At 35.9% G+C, this 18,004-nt stretch overlaps 2 protein-coding genes across 3 annotated transcripts in view; one reads left to right on the top strand and one right to left on the bottom strand.

Annotated features, from left to right (window-relative positions):
* LOC144981017 (dnaJ homolog subfamily C member 3-like) overlaps nucleotides 1–18,004 on the bottom strand; it is a 516,589-nt gene that overhangs the window by 251,440 nt on the left and 247,145 nt on the right. The window lies entirely within an intron of this gene.
* Nucleotides 6,806–10,767, top strand: LOC144981014 (uncharacterized). Its single transcript, XM_078929079.1, has 2 exons — nucleotides 6,806–6,915; nucleotides 8,459–10,767. Exon 2 carries the CDS (start codon nucleotides 8,522–8,524, stop codon nucleotides 10,061–10,063), a length of 1,542 nt encoding a protein of 513 aa, XP_078785205.1. The 5' UTR covers nucleotides 6,806–6,915; nucleotides 8,459–8,521; the 3' UTR covers nucleotides 10,064–10,767.

Raw genomic sequence — 18,004 nt, 5'->3', positions numbered from 1 at the left:
ATGTATTCTGTCACCATAGAGATATTTTTTGATAAGATATGTGAATTTTGAATTATAATGCTAATTCTGAAATTTTAACATCAATCTTGTCATAACATTTTGATTCTCAACTTTGTAATGCTCTAATAAAAATTCCATAAGCTAAAGCCGTAAAATCTCTCTATGGTGACACACTATAGTACAATGTTAACAAGAGGGAAGAATATGGAGGCCATTCCTTCATTAGTTTTTGTGGAACGTTTGCCACAAGATTGTTATATTTTTTATGTCAGACCCCCAAATTAGGTCGCAAAATGGGTATCAACACAGATAATTAAAAATTGTCACCATAAATGTTGTTTTTTAACCTATAATAACGATACAGAATGATTAAAACCGCCCAATATTGGTAATTAATTTTTTTTTGAAAAGACCCAAACCGCCCCTTAATTAGTAGGTATAACAGATATCATGCGTCCAAACACAGCATTTATTGTTGGGAAATAGGTGCACATGAGAACCGTACTATTTTGGAGTCGCATGTGTGTATGCAGGTACGCGACGCAAATATGTTCCCGCGGAGTGTGAAATGAGTGCGAGTGAATAATTTGTCAATGTATGCGTGTATTGATATGTCTTAGAGTGAGTGAGTGTGGCAATTTGTATAATATTATGCGTTTGGATGTGTCCTAGATTAATTGAATGTGTTTGATGTATGTAGATATGTATGGTTATGTCTGAATGTGGGTCTACTATGTGTGAACTCAATGATAGGGCGTTTTACTGTTTTCCTAGTCCTTTAAATCAAATGTAATATTTTCTATTTTCTGGTGCATCTGCTTCGTTGTTTTAAAAAGGCTATTGTTCTCTATCATCATCATCATCATCATCATCATCATCATCATCATCATCATCATCATCATAATCATCATCATCATCATCATCATCTTCATCATCATCATCATCATCATCATCATCATCATCATAATCATCATCTTCATCATCAGCATCATCACTATCGTTGTCATCACCATCGTCGTATTCATCTTCATTATTGTCATATCATTCCTCCCCCTCGCAACTTCACCCTTCATATCCTCTAGGCCTCCTTTCTCGTCACCGTCATGATCATCAACATCATTGCCGTAACAATAATTAAATATTTTTTTAATGATTATGGCGATGGTGGCCGTAAATTTTAACTTGAACTTGAACTTTTGTCTTGCGCAATTTCCACTGAACGTGCTCTCGGAGCTTTACAGGGATCAAGGGCCAACAGCAATTATTTACATCCTATTATAATAATATAGAGACATGGCGTATGTAAGATGATACAGTACTGTCGTACTCTGGAAAAAAACCATATTTGAACATTTGGCCACAAAACTCGTCCTTCAAATAAGTAGTCACTGGATTCCAGTACGCCGAATTCCAGCACACTATGCAATACGGCACCCAGGAGGTGGGTGACAGACTCTTATCAACATAATAAGTCGATACCTACCATGAACATCGGAATTCAGTACGCTCGGATTCTAGCACGCTTTTTGGCTTCCCCGCAGACCGTGCGAGAATCCGGCGAATACTGTAATATTATAGTTATTTATCCACAGAGACAATGCTGTTACAGTCAAGCTATTCAATTTACACTGACTATGGTGAGAGAATGTGAAGTAAAACCCATTATCAAGTCCTCAACCCCCCCCCCCCTAGAGTGGGATTCAAACTAAGTACCTAAGGTCCGAATGTGAGTGTCATATAACTTGACCACAAAGCTGCACAATGATGATGATGACGACGACTACAATGACAGCAACTGCAGAATAACAACTACAACAACAAATATTACGACTACTCTTACTACTACTGCTGCTACTACCACTACGACTACTATAAGTAGTAGTAGCGGTGGTAGTGGTAGTAGAGTAGTGGTGGTGGTAGTGGTGATAGTGGTGGTGGTATTAGTAGTAGTAATAGTAGCAGTAGTAGTGGTCATAGCAGTAGTAATAGTTGTCGTAGTAGTAGTGGTAGTGGTGGTTCGGTAGTAGTTGTGGTAGTAGTCGTAGTAGCAGTAGTGGTAGTAGTCGTGGTAGTAGTAGTGGTAATTATAGTAGTATTGCATTTACTAACTCTACTGCGACTACTACCATTACTATTATTTCTTCTTAATAGTAGTAGTCACATTCATTAACGCATAGCCGCAATGCTCAAAAAATTACAACAATATACACAATAAATGTTAATGATTATTAAAAGAAAGTTAGCAATATCCCTATCCACCTATCTCTCTATCCAACCATCTATCCATCCGTCCACCCATCCCTTTCTCTCTCTCTCTCTCTCTCTCTCTCTCTCTCTTTCTCTCTCTCTCTTTCTCTTTCTCTCTCTCTCTCTTTCTCTCTATCTATCTATCTATCTATCTATCTATCTATCTATCTATCTATCTCTCTCAGCCAGGCGGAAGGTGCCGTTTTTGTTGGGCCCCGAGTTTGGCCCCGAGTTTGGCTCTGACATCGTGATATATTTATTCTGTTTTCATCTGACACTTCAAAACACCATATATCCGCTCCAATTTTTTTTTCTGTAACACTGGTCATGTTACCTTTATGGGCTTTGGGAATGTGATTATTAAAAATCCTCCTCCAATCAGACGTTCGGGGTCGTAGTGGTTGGTTACAAGTTCCACATATTTGCATTGTTTCGGCATTTTGAAAATATGAGACATTTTTCTTTGTAAGTAGCACAATAAGAAATAAGGAATGTACAAAGTTTTTTGTTGCCTGGAAATAAAAAGTCAGTTGGACGGAACAGGCTAATGGCAGAGTATATCATTCTGATTTTTTTTTTAAAACGTGAGCTTTTATATCCACTAAATGGCCTCAAAGCGCTTGACAAGGGATCCCTGACCAACAGCAACACGTAACATGTAGAACGAAACATGACGCCTGTTAGGCGATATTACAATTTTTTTCTAACAGAGACAACGCTGTTAACGGCCAGGTACTCATTTTATGCCTGAGTACAGTGAGAGAATGTGAGTAAAGAGACTTTTCCAAAGACCTTCCGATCCGAAAGTGAGTGTCATGCCACTAGACCACATAGCCGCTCATTGTAATCATTGGGAATCATCAATCCAGGGAGCTGCGTTTCGAAACTTCCCTAATTTATCTTTAAAAAGGGTGGATAGGTCTTAGTCTCTAGTAATTATTTTGTACCATGTTATCGTAGGTCAACTTTTAAACATAAAACAAAATTAGTTTACAAAGGATTTTTGTTCTCAATTAGAAATTACATGAAAAGACATGTAGCTCTATATCTTATAACACGTCAATGAAATTATTCAAAATCATTATATTTTTCAACCTGCTGCTAATATATCATGAGGGAAACTGATTCAATAAACGTCAGCTTGGAAAAAGCAATCAATTTAATTACACAATCAATTTAATTTCATCTGTAACAACAGCAACCCGATGATGACAACAACAACAAAAAAGGCATTGACAATTTTTTTGTCCAGTAATTTACTCAAGACGGCATTGAGCGTCGACAAAAAAAAATCGATCGATGATAAAGATAGCAATCTGTAGATTTGGCATCATTTTGTTCTTGATTAACTCACACAACCCTAACACCGACTATATCTGTAGTTTATCCGGGTTACTTTTACCCTAGATATGCCAATTTTTTACATTTTTCTGAGACAAATTATAGGCGTAGTATCAAAGCTAATGTTTTTAGTTTTTAGATATTAATGGTAGATGAATAAAACTATCTTTGTACATGCTCATTTTAAATACATTTTTTCCAATTTTGAAAAGTATCAAAAATCTCTAGGATTGAGTGAGTTAAGATGGCGTCATTTATTCCATTTATGAATGAATAATAGACAATGTAATATCAAAACGAAGCCTAACTATAGGGTAAAGAGAAGAAGGCTTTGGATAAACAAGTTTCTTTAAAAATGATTTTTAACTAATTTGCGAAAGGAATAAAACCGAAATAAGACTCCAAACAAATGTCTCTACAACACAACACTCAGTAAAGTAATTAAAAGGGAGTGGGTTGAATTGATTCTAGGATCAGGAAAAGAATATTTTAAAAAGCAATGTTCTAAATGTGTCTCCGGGTAATTGAGGTCAAAATACAATGCTTTCTCTACTAGGCCAAGATCGTAGCTCCATGGCAGGACCCAGACCACAGGGTTTATCCTGAACAGGCCCGACTCATATCTGCCACCCTGACTATTCCAGAGGGTATATAAATGCGACAACTATTATTCTTGCTTAAAAGGGTTTAATTCCTACCTTCAAGCACAATAAAATAGAGTGAACAACTTAAACATAACATTCTTGATACAATGGGAGTTCTGAATTTAACCATAATTTCACCTTGTTTGACCTCTATGTGACCCCCGAAAGGTCAGATCCAAGTTCCAATCGGACAAAAATGTTATTTTTTGTCTGATTATTTGGCCTATAAAGAAAGTTAAACTTTTACACGGATCCGAAACACTAATGGCCTCGGGGACCCTACTAGTTCCAATGCTGTTCAGAATGTCAGTAGCACTGTCTGAAATATTAATGACCACGCACAAAAAAATCACCAAGTCAATCATAAATCAATTTTCGTTGGGAGAACTTTTTCAACACCAGATATGGAATGACCTTCCCAAAATATTCGTGGAGCATCGAGTATAGATGCTTATGAACCCAAAATTAAGGGGCAGCGTGGCTCAGTGGTACAGTCTTCGCTTTGTATCAGAAAGGCGTTGTTTGTCTTCAGCAAGTCACCTCGCCCTAGCTCAATTTGCGACGCTACACTGCGGCTGACGCCTGTGTTATTTCAGTCTTCTTTTGAAAAAGACCATAGAGACAAATTTCCCCTATTGGATGAATAAATGGAATTTTATTTTATTTATCTATTCTTTAAAACATCACATTATATATATACATATATATATATATATATATACCTGTGTGTGTGTGTGTGTGTGTGTGTGTGTATTTATATATGTATATTTGAGTGTATTCCTCTTAGTGGGGAGTCTGTGCTTGTATCTGGATGAGACTTTTAGGTGATCTCAAACTAAGTACTTTGATAGTGTGCTCTTGGAATCTACACCTTTGTCCTATTTGAACCAATTCCCCTTTGACTTACCTTTTCTTTGATGCTTTAATTGTAATTCTAAAACGTTTTATTATCCCATTTTCCTCCTTTTTACTGGCGCTGATATGACCTTAATGTGTTGCAAGCGCCGTAAAACCCTTTTTAAAAAAAAACAACATAATATAAAGATATTAATAAACAAGGAACGCCTGCAGTTGAAGCAATTATTGGCTAATAATATTATAATGCCGCGCTCTGAAAAAAAATGAAAAAAACACATTTTAAAAATGTTGGTCAGAAAACTCGTCCTTCAAAAATATGGCCATTGAAAACAACTTTCATCTTGTCAAAAATATCAAACCTGGTACTTCAAGACTTCCTTGAACGCCTTGGTTACACTGGGATTTTTTTTTTTAATGAGGAGGGTCATTTTAATCGAGCAATATATGAATGACAAGTTTTCTGGCAAAGAATTATAAAGTGTGTTTTTTCATAGTACGACAGTATAGTGGTGCTCACAATACCAAATAAAACGAGGTTTGATTAGTCCCGCATGTTTTTATAATCCCTCCAATTACTTTTATTGTGGATTCCGATGCTCTAATAAATTCATTACATTATATTATAATCAGTATTTCAAATGATTTAAAACTAAAGATTTCACATCGGTAACATAAGATAATAAGCAATAAATCCTAAATTCAAAATTTAAGGCCAACTACATCAGTTGTAAATTTTAGCAGTTAAAGCGAATTGTTTTTATTCGGAAACAAGTAAGACGTGAACTCATAATCACTAGGCGGAACTGCGTGTCAACACAAGATTTTTTTTTTTAATGATGAATTCCTCTCATACTTTGTGTTTATATTTTTTACTTTATAATCTCGAATTTTATAACAGCGGTTTTAAGGTAATTTTTTATAGGTCTCAAAGAAGAAAACTATTTTGATATGGCATCAACAAGGCCCAAAATCTATATTCAGTTAAGAAAAGTTGATTCAAAGGTTGACACAAATTTTTACAACTTTTGATAGAGGGACTGCTGAGAAAAAAAACAGAAAAACACGCGCCATTAATAAAAAAAAAATCTGACTATAGTAAATGGGTTTATAGCTTTCATGATCAAGACTCTTCAACAGTCGTAACGTCACTTCCTTCCTAATGACGCATGGTAACTTAGTAACACTGGCTCTAAACTATCGGAACAACGGCGGACGCCCGTATGAAATATTTCTCCGGCGAGCATAAAAGCGTATCCAGAGGGGAAAAAAACATAAATTTGATCATGTTTTGACTTTTACACATTCTGATCACAAGGCATATGAAAAGTTCTAGCCAGCATGAAGAATAAAAAGTCATGATTTTCTTTGTTTAGAACCAGGATGGCCGCCGTTGCCGGGTGGCGTGACATCAGACTACTGAATCCAATTTCAAAGTTATGCGTTGGAATTTCAATTCTGTTAGTTACGGGGCCTTTGTTTAAATAATGCTTGTGGTTTTGTCAGAGAGATGCGCAGGCACGATTGGTGTAACAATAGAATTCACTATAATAGTGGTAATAACAATAAAAAATAATCCTTAAAATTAGTTTCTATAGCGCCGGTTCCATATTATAGCTCTAGGCGCACATTATAGGACATAGCAGAAAGAGTTAACATGTTAATGAATTGTTTCAGAATAATAATTATATTAGTGGTAACAGGTGCGTTAGTTGACTGTTACAGGATTTTCACATTTTGATGGAGCGTTGGTTTGTTACCAGTGGAGCAGATAGCTAGTGACATAAATGTTGCCATTTATTTCTCATCTTTAACCAGCCCTAAAAAGGTAAGAAAAATTGTTATTGTAGTATTTTTATTATTATTATTATTATTATTGACTAGTCTGAATCTAAACAAGTATATAATTGCTTGGGTGCTCGAATTTCTTACGGAGAGAGCACAATATGTTCAATTAGGACAAAATATATCTTCCTGTATAACTACAAATACTGGTGCTCCTCAAGGTTGTGTATTGTCCCCTGTATTATTCACAATATACACGAATGACTGTAGAAGTCAAAACCTGAGTGTACCTTTGATAAAGTTTGCAGATGACACCGCTCTTCAAGGCCTCATAACAAATGGCAACGAAGTGGCTTATAGGCAAGAAATTGATAGATTTGTGTCTTGGTGTGATGCCCACCACCTAGAGCTTAACATAAGCAAGACAAAGGAGCTAGTGATTGACTTTAGGAGAGTGAAGGAACCGATAGAACCGTTAAAATTAAAGGACCAATTCGTCCAGCGAGTTCCTCACTACAAATACCTTGGTGTAACAATTGATGACAGGCTCAAGTGGGATGAACACTTGAAAATAATTAGGCATAAGATGTGCAGACGTACATATTTTTTATCAAAACTCTCTCAGTTTAGAATAGATAAAACCCTCTGCACATTATTTTATAGAGCAGTAATCGAAAGTGTTTTGTCATTTTGTATAACAGCTTGGGGAGGCAATTGCTTAGCAGTGGAAAGGAACAAAATAAATTCAAATATTAAAAAATCTATTAAACGCTATATAAATGATGTTGACGATGTAGATCTTTTATACGAGAAATTTTGTATAAATAAAATAACTAAAATATTAAATGACCAGTATCATCCACTAAGACCATCAGTTATTATGTCAGAAAGAAGTGGTCGCCCTTTCTCTATTTCAACGAAAACAGAGAGACACCGAAAATCATTTCTGCCGTCCAGTATTAGGCTTTATAACAACAAGCAATAATCATTTTATACAATTATTTCGCATTTTTAGTTTCAAAAAATGTAAATATTAAATTATTAATTTATTTGTTTTGCAATCTTTTCAATTTTTAATTTATAGTGACAGTTTTGACTATTTTACAGTGTTGAAATTATTCATATTATAAAGCGCAGCTCTGGTAATGGAGCTACTCCTTTTTCATATATTATACATCCTATTTCCATTGTATTTTTATCTTATTATGTAAATTATAACACGTCTGTACAAAAAATTTCCTTTTTGGGATGCAATAAAGTATTATTATTATTATTATTATTAGTAGTAGTAGTAGTAGTAGTAGTAGTAGTAGTAGTAGTAGTAGTAGTAGTAGTAGTAGTAGTAGTAGTAGTAGTAGTATCATTATTATTAGTAGTATTTTCATTATTATTTTCATTATTATTATTATTCTGATCATTATCATTATTATTATTGTAAAATAAAGACAAACGTTACTATGTTTTTGAAATAACGAAATGTTGTTAAACATGTATGATACCACAATTTGAATTAATTCTCAAACCATCAAGACATTGGCCAACAATTGGCAATTTTGATATAATCCTCTTGTACTTCGTCTCCTCAGATACGCCGTTATGTTAAGGAGCTCAGACTATTTTCTTTACTCTTGGATCAAGCTGAAAGCACGATGAAAAGTAAAATGCCAAAACCCACCACACATGATTACACCAGATGGCTGGGGCTCACAGGTGTCATCATGATGTTTATTCCTGAACAAGTTTCCATCGTCTGGGGAAATATGCTCACCTATGTGACATCGTACTTTTACTTTAGGCATGGTAATATCTCGGTGGCGTCCAATTGGGCCCTTTCTTCAGTGCTGCTTGGAGGTTGTCTAGGATCAATAATTGTTGGGAATTTGCCAAGTTGTATAGGACGGAAAAAACTTATTTTCACAAAGATACTTTTCTCCAACTTCTCGTTCTTATCTATGTATTTCGCATTGAAGTACGGTTATTCCACAATGGTGTTCATAGCTCTAGGAAACATAGGCTTTTCTAATGGGTTCTCTAATCCTTTGATTATTAAAATCATCTCTGAATTGTCAGGTCCGTCCAAGGGAAAATATATTTCAATCGCATGCTCTGCATTAAACTTTGGAGTTACTTTTATTAATTTATTTGTCGGATTTTATATGAACCCTGAAAACCTATCCCCCAATTTGATGGTAGATCACATGATGCTTTTCAACGAGAAAGACTTGTTTGATAAAGTGCCTTCCTTAATCATTATCTTAGGGATATCATATTTAGTTTGCATGTGTTCTGGTTTCTGTTTATTGTGCTATAGTACTCGTTCATCTTTGCACAGTTATAAGCAGAAAACAGCGGAGTCTCCCAAAATGCTGGGTGACTACCAACCATTAACAACGACCCCCCAAAAAGACCATGGTAAATCATCTGATATTGAAATGAACGATATGGTGGAACCAGAGGTTTTGAAATCAGAGGGTGCCCAGTCTGAAAAAACTTCTTGTTCTGACTTCGTTGCTTTGTCAGATACGAGTGAAGACGATGATTTTTGCTCTGCGGAGAACCACGATGACATTACAATAGAAAAAGAACTTACCACATTGCAGACTTTAAAAAGCATAACCTTTCATGTGATAAGCTTTTCTTTTGGCATCGGCATTTTCCCTCTTGTGCTTTTGTTCGGATCGTATAAGACATATGGTCTTCTCTACACAAAGAATGATCATCTACTCACGATTCTGGGAACTCTATATCCATTTGTGGGAGGAGTCGGACGACTTTTCTATGGTTTTATCCTGGACAAGTTTCATATCAAGACATGTTTGATTTCGATGTACACTTTCATAAGTATTACGACAATGCTCGTGTTTTTCGCTCCTGCTGTGAATGTGTACCTGTATTTTTTTGCCATGATTTTAGCCGCCACTGGCGCCAATATAATTTATCCCACTTTTCTCCTTGCCACCGTATCCTATTTTGGAGAAAATAGATTTATTAAAATGTGGTACTTGATTAAAATACCCCGTATTGTGCTTGGTTTTATCATAGCTCCGCTTTTCAAAATACTTCAAGATCAATTTGGATGGTTAGGACCATTTGCCTGTGTGTCATTCGTGACGATGATCTCAGTGATTCTAACACTCTTCTTCGTTCCAGATGTCTCCAAAAACGATGTGTCAAAAGAGAGTGACAAGTAAATTTTCCGTTGTAATTACCGTTTTATATTAGAATGCTGCTACGAAAAATATTGCTTTTCTCATTTTAACTCACTGCCCATTTTGACGATTCCGGGTATATTATAGCCTTGAAGTTATACCAAAACTATGGGCAGCGTGGCAAAGTGCTGTGTCCTTTGTTTTATACATAGAAGGTATCGAGTTCGACTACCCAGCGCGCTAGATGGCCTAAAGCAAATCATCTCAACCCAGCTCACATCGCGGTGCAACACTGCGGCTTACGCCTCGGTTATTCTAGTTTTCATTTGGAATGGACTCTAAAGACAAATTTCCTCTTTGGCGTGAATAAAGAGAATCTCATATTATTTTGTTTATTATTTAAATCTCAGTCACTATAAATGGATTTGAATCTACAAACGCCCAGGAATATCCATCAGGGAATTGAAAACTGGTTTGCTGTGTCTAAAATTTGGAATTTTTAATTGAATTTTTCCATTTGTTATTGTTAAGAGCTCAATTTGATAAAATATCATACTGGATGAAGCGTTAATTAAAGTTTCAGAATATCCCCAAATTCAATTGACGTTAATGACACCGAACTCTTTTGGCCTTTGATTTATTTTGTCATAATATGCCTTGTTACTCTTTACACATCTCTTGGATTATGTTACATTTTGCATTTATAAAATTACAATTAATAAATTTAATGTTCCCATAGTCTCCAATTTATTAAAACGGGTCTGTTTTTTTCTTTTCAAATCCGGGGAGAAAACCCTATCAAAATCTTTCCTGAATCGGTAAAGAATTATCTCTATTAAACGGGCGCTTGCGACTTGTACTTATCTATTTACAAGTGAACATACACGCAATGCATTCTTAAGATGCCTGAAAATCTAATACATATTCCCTTGACTAGGAGATTTTTTGTAAATCTTCTTTCAATAGCATTGTACATACCCTTTTCTTGAAAGATTTAGAAAATTGACTTATTCAAGACATTGTATATGGTTAACGAAAATCAAAAATCGATAGGTAAACTCTTCCTTTTCCATATCGTCTTTACTTACATCAAATCTAAAAAGACCCCGCTACTGCTGAATGAGCAGAACAGCGAAACACGGAACCTACGTTTTTGGAAGCATTTACGAAGGCCGTAACTTCTATGAGTTTCAATAACTTCTTGACAAGTTGGTTATTCCTTGAGAATTTAAAACGCAAAACTATAAGAATTCCATAGTGATTAAGGTAACGATTGTTTGACTTACACACGTGCTTGTGAATTAATTTGTTGAAAACTGTAAAGATTGAGTCGCTTTTTTTGGTCCTTTTCCTTTTTGTTTTGTTCTGTTGGACGGGGTTAATGTCTTGGTCTTTATGATACTATATTACTACTTCTTGTGCGGCTATGTGGTCTAGTGGTATGACACCCGCTTTCGGATCGGAATGTCCTGGGTTCGAACCTCGGTCGGTGCATAGTTAGGTCCTTGGAATAGGCTTTTTACTCACATTCTCTCACCGTACTCGGGTGTAAAATGAGTACCTGGCAGTAAAACAGCGTTGTCTCTGTCCGAGAAAATTGTATTATCGCCTAACTGGCGTCATGTCCGTCCTACATGAATGTTAAATGTTGCTGTTGGCCAAGGACCCCTTGTAAAGTGTTTGAGCACGTTTAGTGGATAATGCTCTATATAAAAGCTCAACTTTTACTTCTTGGCTTGGTTACCTTTTTAAAGGTGTGTTACAAGTCAATAGCAAGTCACAAATACAAAGAAGTTCGAGTGTCCCTTTGGACGGTTCATAGTTGAGTCCTTGGAAACGGGTCTTTGTTCACATTCTCTCACCATGAGTACCTGGCCGAAAAAAATTAATATCGCCTAACAAGAGGCATGCCTTTTCCTACATGTTTTACGTTGTTGTTAGTAAAGCGCTTTGAGCACGTTTAGCGGATATTGCGGTATATAAAGCCCATGTGTGAACTTAAATGGTTGGTCTTATGTCAGATGAGGTGAAAGGTGTATTCATGGCGTTACTAGCTGCTATAACATATTCCCATATCATTGCCTATTGTATGGTTTGACTTAAGGGGCGGTTTGGGTCTAATTATAAGGAAAATCCTTCGAAAAATTGATTTTGAGATTTTGGTGGAAATTGATATTTTATTATCTTAGAAACAATATAGTCCAAATTCTTAAAGAAGACTATACAGGCACGAAAAAAACAGTCGAAAATAGGACAGGTAGTAAGAAAAGTGTGAAAAACGGGAAGTTATTTTGCTATTTTCTCAAAATGTCATATTTCTAAGGGTATGGGAAACTGTGTCAAACGTTTCTCAGAATCTATTCAATGAAATTGTCTGAAAATGCCCACAGTTATCACAGAGATAATGTAATCTGTCACCATAGAGATATTTTTTTAATAAGATATGTGAATTTTGAATTATAATGCTAATTCTGAATTTTTAGCATCAATCTTGTCATAACATTTTGATTCTCAACTTTGTAATGCTCTAATAAAAACTCCATAAGCTAAAGCCGTAAAATCTCTCTATGGTGACACACTATAGTACAATGTTAACAAGAGGGAAGTATATGGAGGCCATTCCTTCATTAGTTTTTGTGGAACGTTTGCCACAAGATTGTTATATTTTTTTATGTCAGACCCCCAAATTAGGTCGCAAAATGGGTATCAACACAGATAATTAAAAATTGTCACCATAAATGTTGTTTTTTAACCTATAATGACGATACAAAATGATTAAAACCGCCCAATATTGGTAATTAATTTTTTTTTGAAAAGACCCAAACCGCCCCTTAATTAGTAGGTATAACAGATATCATGCGTCCAAACACAGCATTTATTGTTGGGAAATAGGTGCACATGAGAACCGTACTATTTTGGAGTCGCATGTGTGTATGCAGGTACGCGACGCAAATATGTTCCCGCGGAGTGTGAAATGAGTGCGAGTGAATAATTTGTCAATGTATGCGTGTATTGATATGTCTTAGAGTGAGTGAGTGTGGCAATTTGTATAATAATATGCGTTTGGATGTGTCCTAGATTAATTGAATGTGTTTGATGTATGTAGATATGTATGGTTATGTCTGAATGTGGGTCTACTATGTGTGAACTCAATGATAGGGCGTTTTACTGTTTTCCTAGTCCTTTAAATCAAATGTAAGATTTTCTATTTTCTGATGCATCTGCTTCGTTGTTTTAAAAGGCTATTGTTCTCTATCATCATCATGATCATGATCATCATCATCATCATCATCATCATCATCATCATCATCATCATCATAATCATCATCTTCATCATCAGCATCATCACTATCGTTGTCATCACCATCGTCGTATTCATCTTCATTATTGTCATATCATTCCTCCCCCTCGCAACTTCACCCTTCATATCCTCTAGGCCTCCTTTCTCGTCACCGTCATGATCATCAACATCATTGCCGTAACAATAATGAAATATTTTTTTAATGATTATGGCGATGGTGGCCGTAAATTTTAACTTGAACTTGAACTTTTGTCTTGCGCAATTTCCACTAAACGTGCTCTCGGAGCTTTACAGGGATCAAGGGTCAACAGCAATTATTTACATCCTATTATAATAATATAGAGACATGGCGTATGTAAGATGATACAGTACTGTCGTACTCTGGAAAAAAAACATATTTGAACATTTGGCCAGAAAACTCGTCCTTCAAAATTAGTTACTGGATTCCAGTACGCCGAATTCCAGCACACTATGCAATACGGCACCCAGGAGGTGGGTGACAGACTCTTATCAACATAATAAGTCGATACCTACCATGAACATCGGAATTCAGTACGCTCGGATTCTAGCACGCTTTTTGGCTTCCCCGCAGACCGTGCGAGAATCCGGCGAATACTGTAATATTATAGTTATTTATCCACAGAGACAATGCTGTTACAGTCAAGCTATTCAATTTACACTGACTATGGTGAGAGAATGTGAAGTAAGACCCATTATCAAGTACTCAACCCCCCCCCCCCCCCCCTAGAGTGGGATTCAAACTAAGTACCTAAGGTCCGAATGTGATTGTGATATAACTTGACCATAAAGCTGCACAATGATGATGATGACGACGACTACAATGACAGCAAATGCAGAATAACAACTACAACAACAAATATTACGACTACTATTACTACTACTACTGCTACTACCACCACTATGACTACTACAAGTAGTACTAGCGGTGGTAGTGGTAGTAGAGTAGTGGTGGTGGTAGTGGTGGTAGTGGATGTGGTATTAGTAGTAGTATTAGTAGTAGTAGTAGTGGTCATAGCAGTAGTAATAGTTGTCGTAGTAGTAGTGGTAGTGGTGGTGGTGGTAGTAGTTGTGGTAGTAGTCGTAGTAGCAGTAGTGGTAATTATAGTAGTATTGCATTTACTAACTCTACTGCGACTACTACCATTACTATTATTTCTTCTTAATAGTAGCAGTCACATTCATTAACGCATAGCCGCAATGCTCGAAAAATTACAACAATATACACAATACATGATAATGATTATTAAAAGAAAGTTAGCAATAAGTTATATTCAATTCTTCAACCAAATGAATCATTTATTTCTTGAAGCACAACTTATAATTACTACTTTTCCTTTCTTATCGTGATCGTAGCCGTATATTATGATGTAATATTTGGGATAGTGTCAGGCTATGCATTATTGAAGACTACGCTTCAACGTAAAGAATTACGCCAAAAATGTGGCGATGGTAAAAAAAAAGTTATGTGAGTCGTATTGAGTAATGATCAAGAAAAAGAAACATACTAATTCATAGATGCAACTATTTTTAGAACACATTTGGTTCACTTTCTTTTGGTCATCGTCGCAACATTGTGAGATGTATTTCTATAGAAACAAGCAGATTATTTTTTATTTCACGATAGCAGTTATGATTGATCAAACTTGTTATTCTTTTACAAGAAAGAACTGTGAGATTCTAACTGAATAAGATTACAATAATAATAATTACAATAAGTCGAATGAGCATTTTAATGGTTCTGTCTTTACTCGATTTTTGAACCAACGACCTTTAGCCAATTTAAGTACATACTTGCCTCTCACCCGATACCCCATGGATCTTGAGCATCACTCACAATTTTAACATAGGCGATTGAAAAAGTGCATAGTGACATCAGGTGTCGAGATGCAATTCCCTAATCAGTAGGTCTGAATGTTATTACTTCACTTTGCGGGATTGACCTATTCAACTGCTGACATGTACTAGGGCTAGCTACGTGTCGAGCGACCGCAAAGAAAAATCCATCTCAAACACTTTTGATCAATGATTAGAAATATTGGATAAGGTGAAGTCAAAACATCACGGTGTCGAGCCAAACTCGCGTGGCTGGATGGCTCAGTGGCAAGTGCGACTACTCGCTGATCTATCTATCTTTCTATCCGTCTATCTATCTATCTACCTATCCATCTATCTATCTATCTATCTATCTATCTTTCTATCCGTCTATCTATCTATCTATCTATCTATCTATCAATCTATCTATCTTTCTATCCGTCTATCTATCTATCTATCTATCTATCTATCTATCTATCTATCTATCTATCTATCTATCTCCCTATCCAACTATCTCTCTATCCAACCATCTATCCATCCGCCCACCCATACATCCATCCACCCATCTCTCTCTCTCTCTTTCTCTTTCTCTTTCTCTCTCTCTCTCTCTATCTATCTATCTATCTATCTATCTATCTATCTATCTCTCTCAGCCAGGCGGAGGGTGCCGTTTTTGTTGGGCCCCGAGTTAGGCTCTGACATCGTGATATATTTATTCTGTTTTCATCTGACACTTCCAAACACCATTTATCCGCTCACATTTTTTTCTGTAACGCTGGTCATGTTACCTTTATGGGCTTTGGGAATGGGATTTTTAAAAATCCGCCTCCAATCAGATGTTCGGGGTCGTAGTGGTTGGTTACAAGTTCCACATATTTGCATTGTTTCGGCATTTTGAAAATATGAGACATGTTTCTTTGTAAGTAGCACAATAAGAAATAAGGAATGTACAAACTTTTTTGTTGCCTGGAAATAAAAAGTCAGTTGGACGGAACGGGCTAATAGCAGAATATATTATTCTCATTTTTAAAATACGTGAGCTTTTATATAGCGCAATATCCACTAAATGTGCTCAAAGCGCTTGACAAGGATTCCTGACCAACAGCAACACGTAACATGAAGAACGAAACATGACGCCTTTTAGGCGATATTACAATTTTTTTCTGACAGAGACCACGCTGTTAACGGCCAGGTACTCATTTTATGCCTGAGTACGGTGAGAGAATATGAGTAAAGAGACTTTTCCAAAGACTCAACTATGCGCCGAACCCAGGACCTTCCGACCCGAAAGTGAGTGTCATACCACTAGACCACATAGCCGCTCATTGTAATCATTGGGAATCATCAATCCAGGGAGCTGCGTTTCGAAACTTCCCTAATTTATCTTTAAAAAGGGTGGATAGGTCTTAGTCTCTAGTAATTATTTTGTACCATGTTAACGTAGGTCAACTTTTAAACATAAAACAAAATTAGTTTACAAAGGATTTTTTTCTCAATTAGAAATTACATGAAAAGACATGTAGCTCTATATCTTATAACACGACAATGAGATTATTCAAAATCATTATATTTGTCAACCTGCTGCTGATATATCATGAGGGAAATTGATTCAATAAACGTCAGCTTGGAAAAAGCAATCAATTTAATTACACAATCAATTTAATTTCATCTGTTACAACAGCAACCCGATGATGGCGACAACAACAACAAAAAAGGCGTTGTATCCACTGACAAATTTTTTGTCCAGTAATTTACTCAAGACGGCATTGAGCGTCGACAAAAAGATCGATCGATGATAAAGATAGCAATCTGTAGATTTGGCATCATTTTGTTCTTGATTCACTCACACAACCCTAACACCGACTATATCTGTAGTTTATCCGGGTTACTTTTACCCTGTGCCAATTTTTTACATTTTTCTGAGACAAATTATAGGCGTAGTATCAAAGCTAATGTTTTTAGTTTTTAGACATTAATGGTAGATGAATAAAACTATCTTTGTACATGCTCATTTTAAATTCTTTTTTTCCAATTTTGAAAAGTATCAAAAATCTCTAGGATTGAGTGAGTTAAGATGGCATCATTTATTCCATTTATGAAGGAATAATAGACAATGTAATATCAAAACGAAGCCTAACTAGAGGGTAGAGAGAAGGCTTTGGATAAGCAATTTTCTTTAAAAATGATTTTTAACTAATTTGCGAAAGGAAATAAAACCGAAATAAGACTCCAAACAAATGTCTCTACAACACAACACTCAGTAAAGTAATTAAAAGGGAGTGGGTTGAATTGATTCTAGGATCAGGAAAAGAATATTTTAAAAAGCAATGTTCTAAATGTGTCTCCGGGTAATTGAGGTCAAAATACAATGCTTTCTCTACTAGGCCAAGATCGTAGCTCCATGGCAGGACCCAGACCACAGGGTTTATCCTGAACAGGCCCGACTCATATCTGCCACCCTGACTATTCCAGAGGGTATATAAATGCGACAACTATTATTCTTGCTTAAAAGGGTTTAATTCCTACCTTCAAGCACAATAAAATAGAGTGAACAACTTAAACATAACATTCTTGATACTATGGGAGTTCTGAATTTAACCATAATTTCACCTTGTTTGACCTCTATGTGACCCCCGAAAGGTCAGATCCAAGTTCCAATCGGACAAAAATGTTATTTTTTGTCTGATTATTTGGCCTATAAAGAAAGTTAAACTTTTACACGGATCCGAAACACTAATGGCCTCGGGGACCCTACTAGTTCCAATGCTGTTCTGAATGTCAGTAGCACTGTCTGAAATATTAATGACCACGCACAAAAAAATCACCAAGTCAATCATAAATCAATTTTC

This window comes from Berghia stephanieae, chromosome 10 (genome assembly GCF_034508935.2).
Source record: "Berghia stephanieae isolate SIO BIC M18660-M18661 chromosome 10, UCSD_Bste_1.3, whole genome shotgun sequence".
Classification (NCBI taxonomy): domain Eukaryota; kingdom Metazoa; phylum Mollusca; class Gastropoda; order Nudibranchia; family Aeolidiidae; genus Berghia; species Berghia stephanieae.
Note: the sequence above shows the minus strand (reverse complement) of the source record. Positions and strands in the feature narration are given on the sequence as shown.

Coding starts and splice junctions, on each gene's coding strand:
- LOC144981014 (XM_078929079.1), top strand. CDS start 8,522: ATGAAAAGTAAAATGCCAAAACCCACCACACATGATTACACCAGATGG.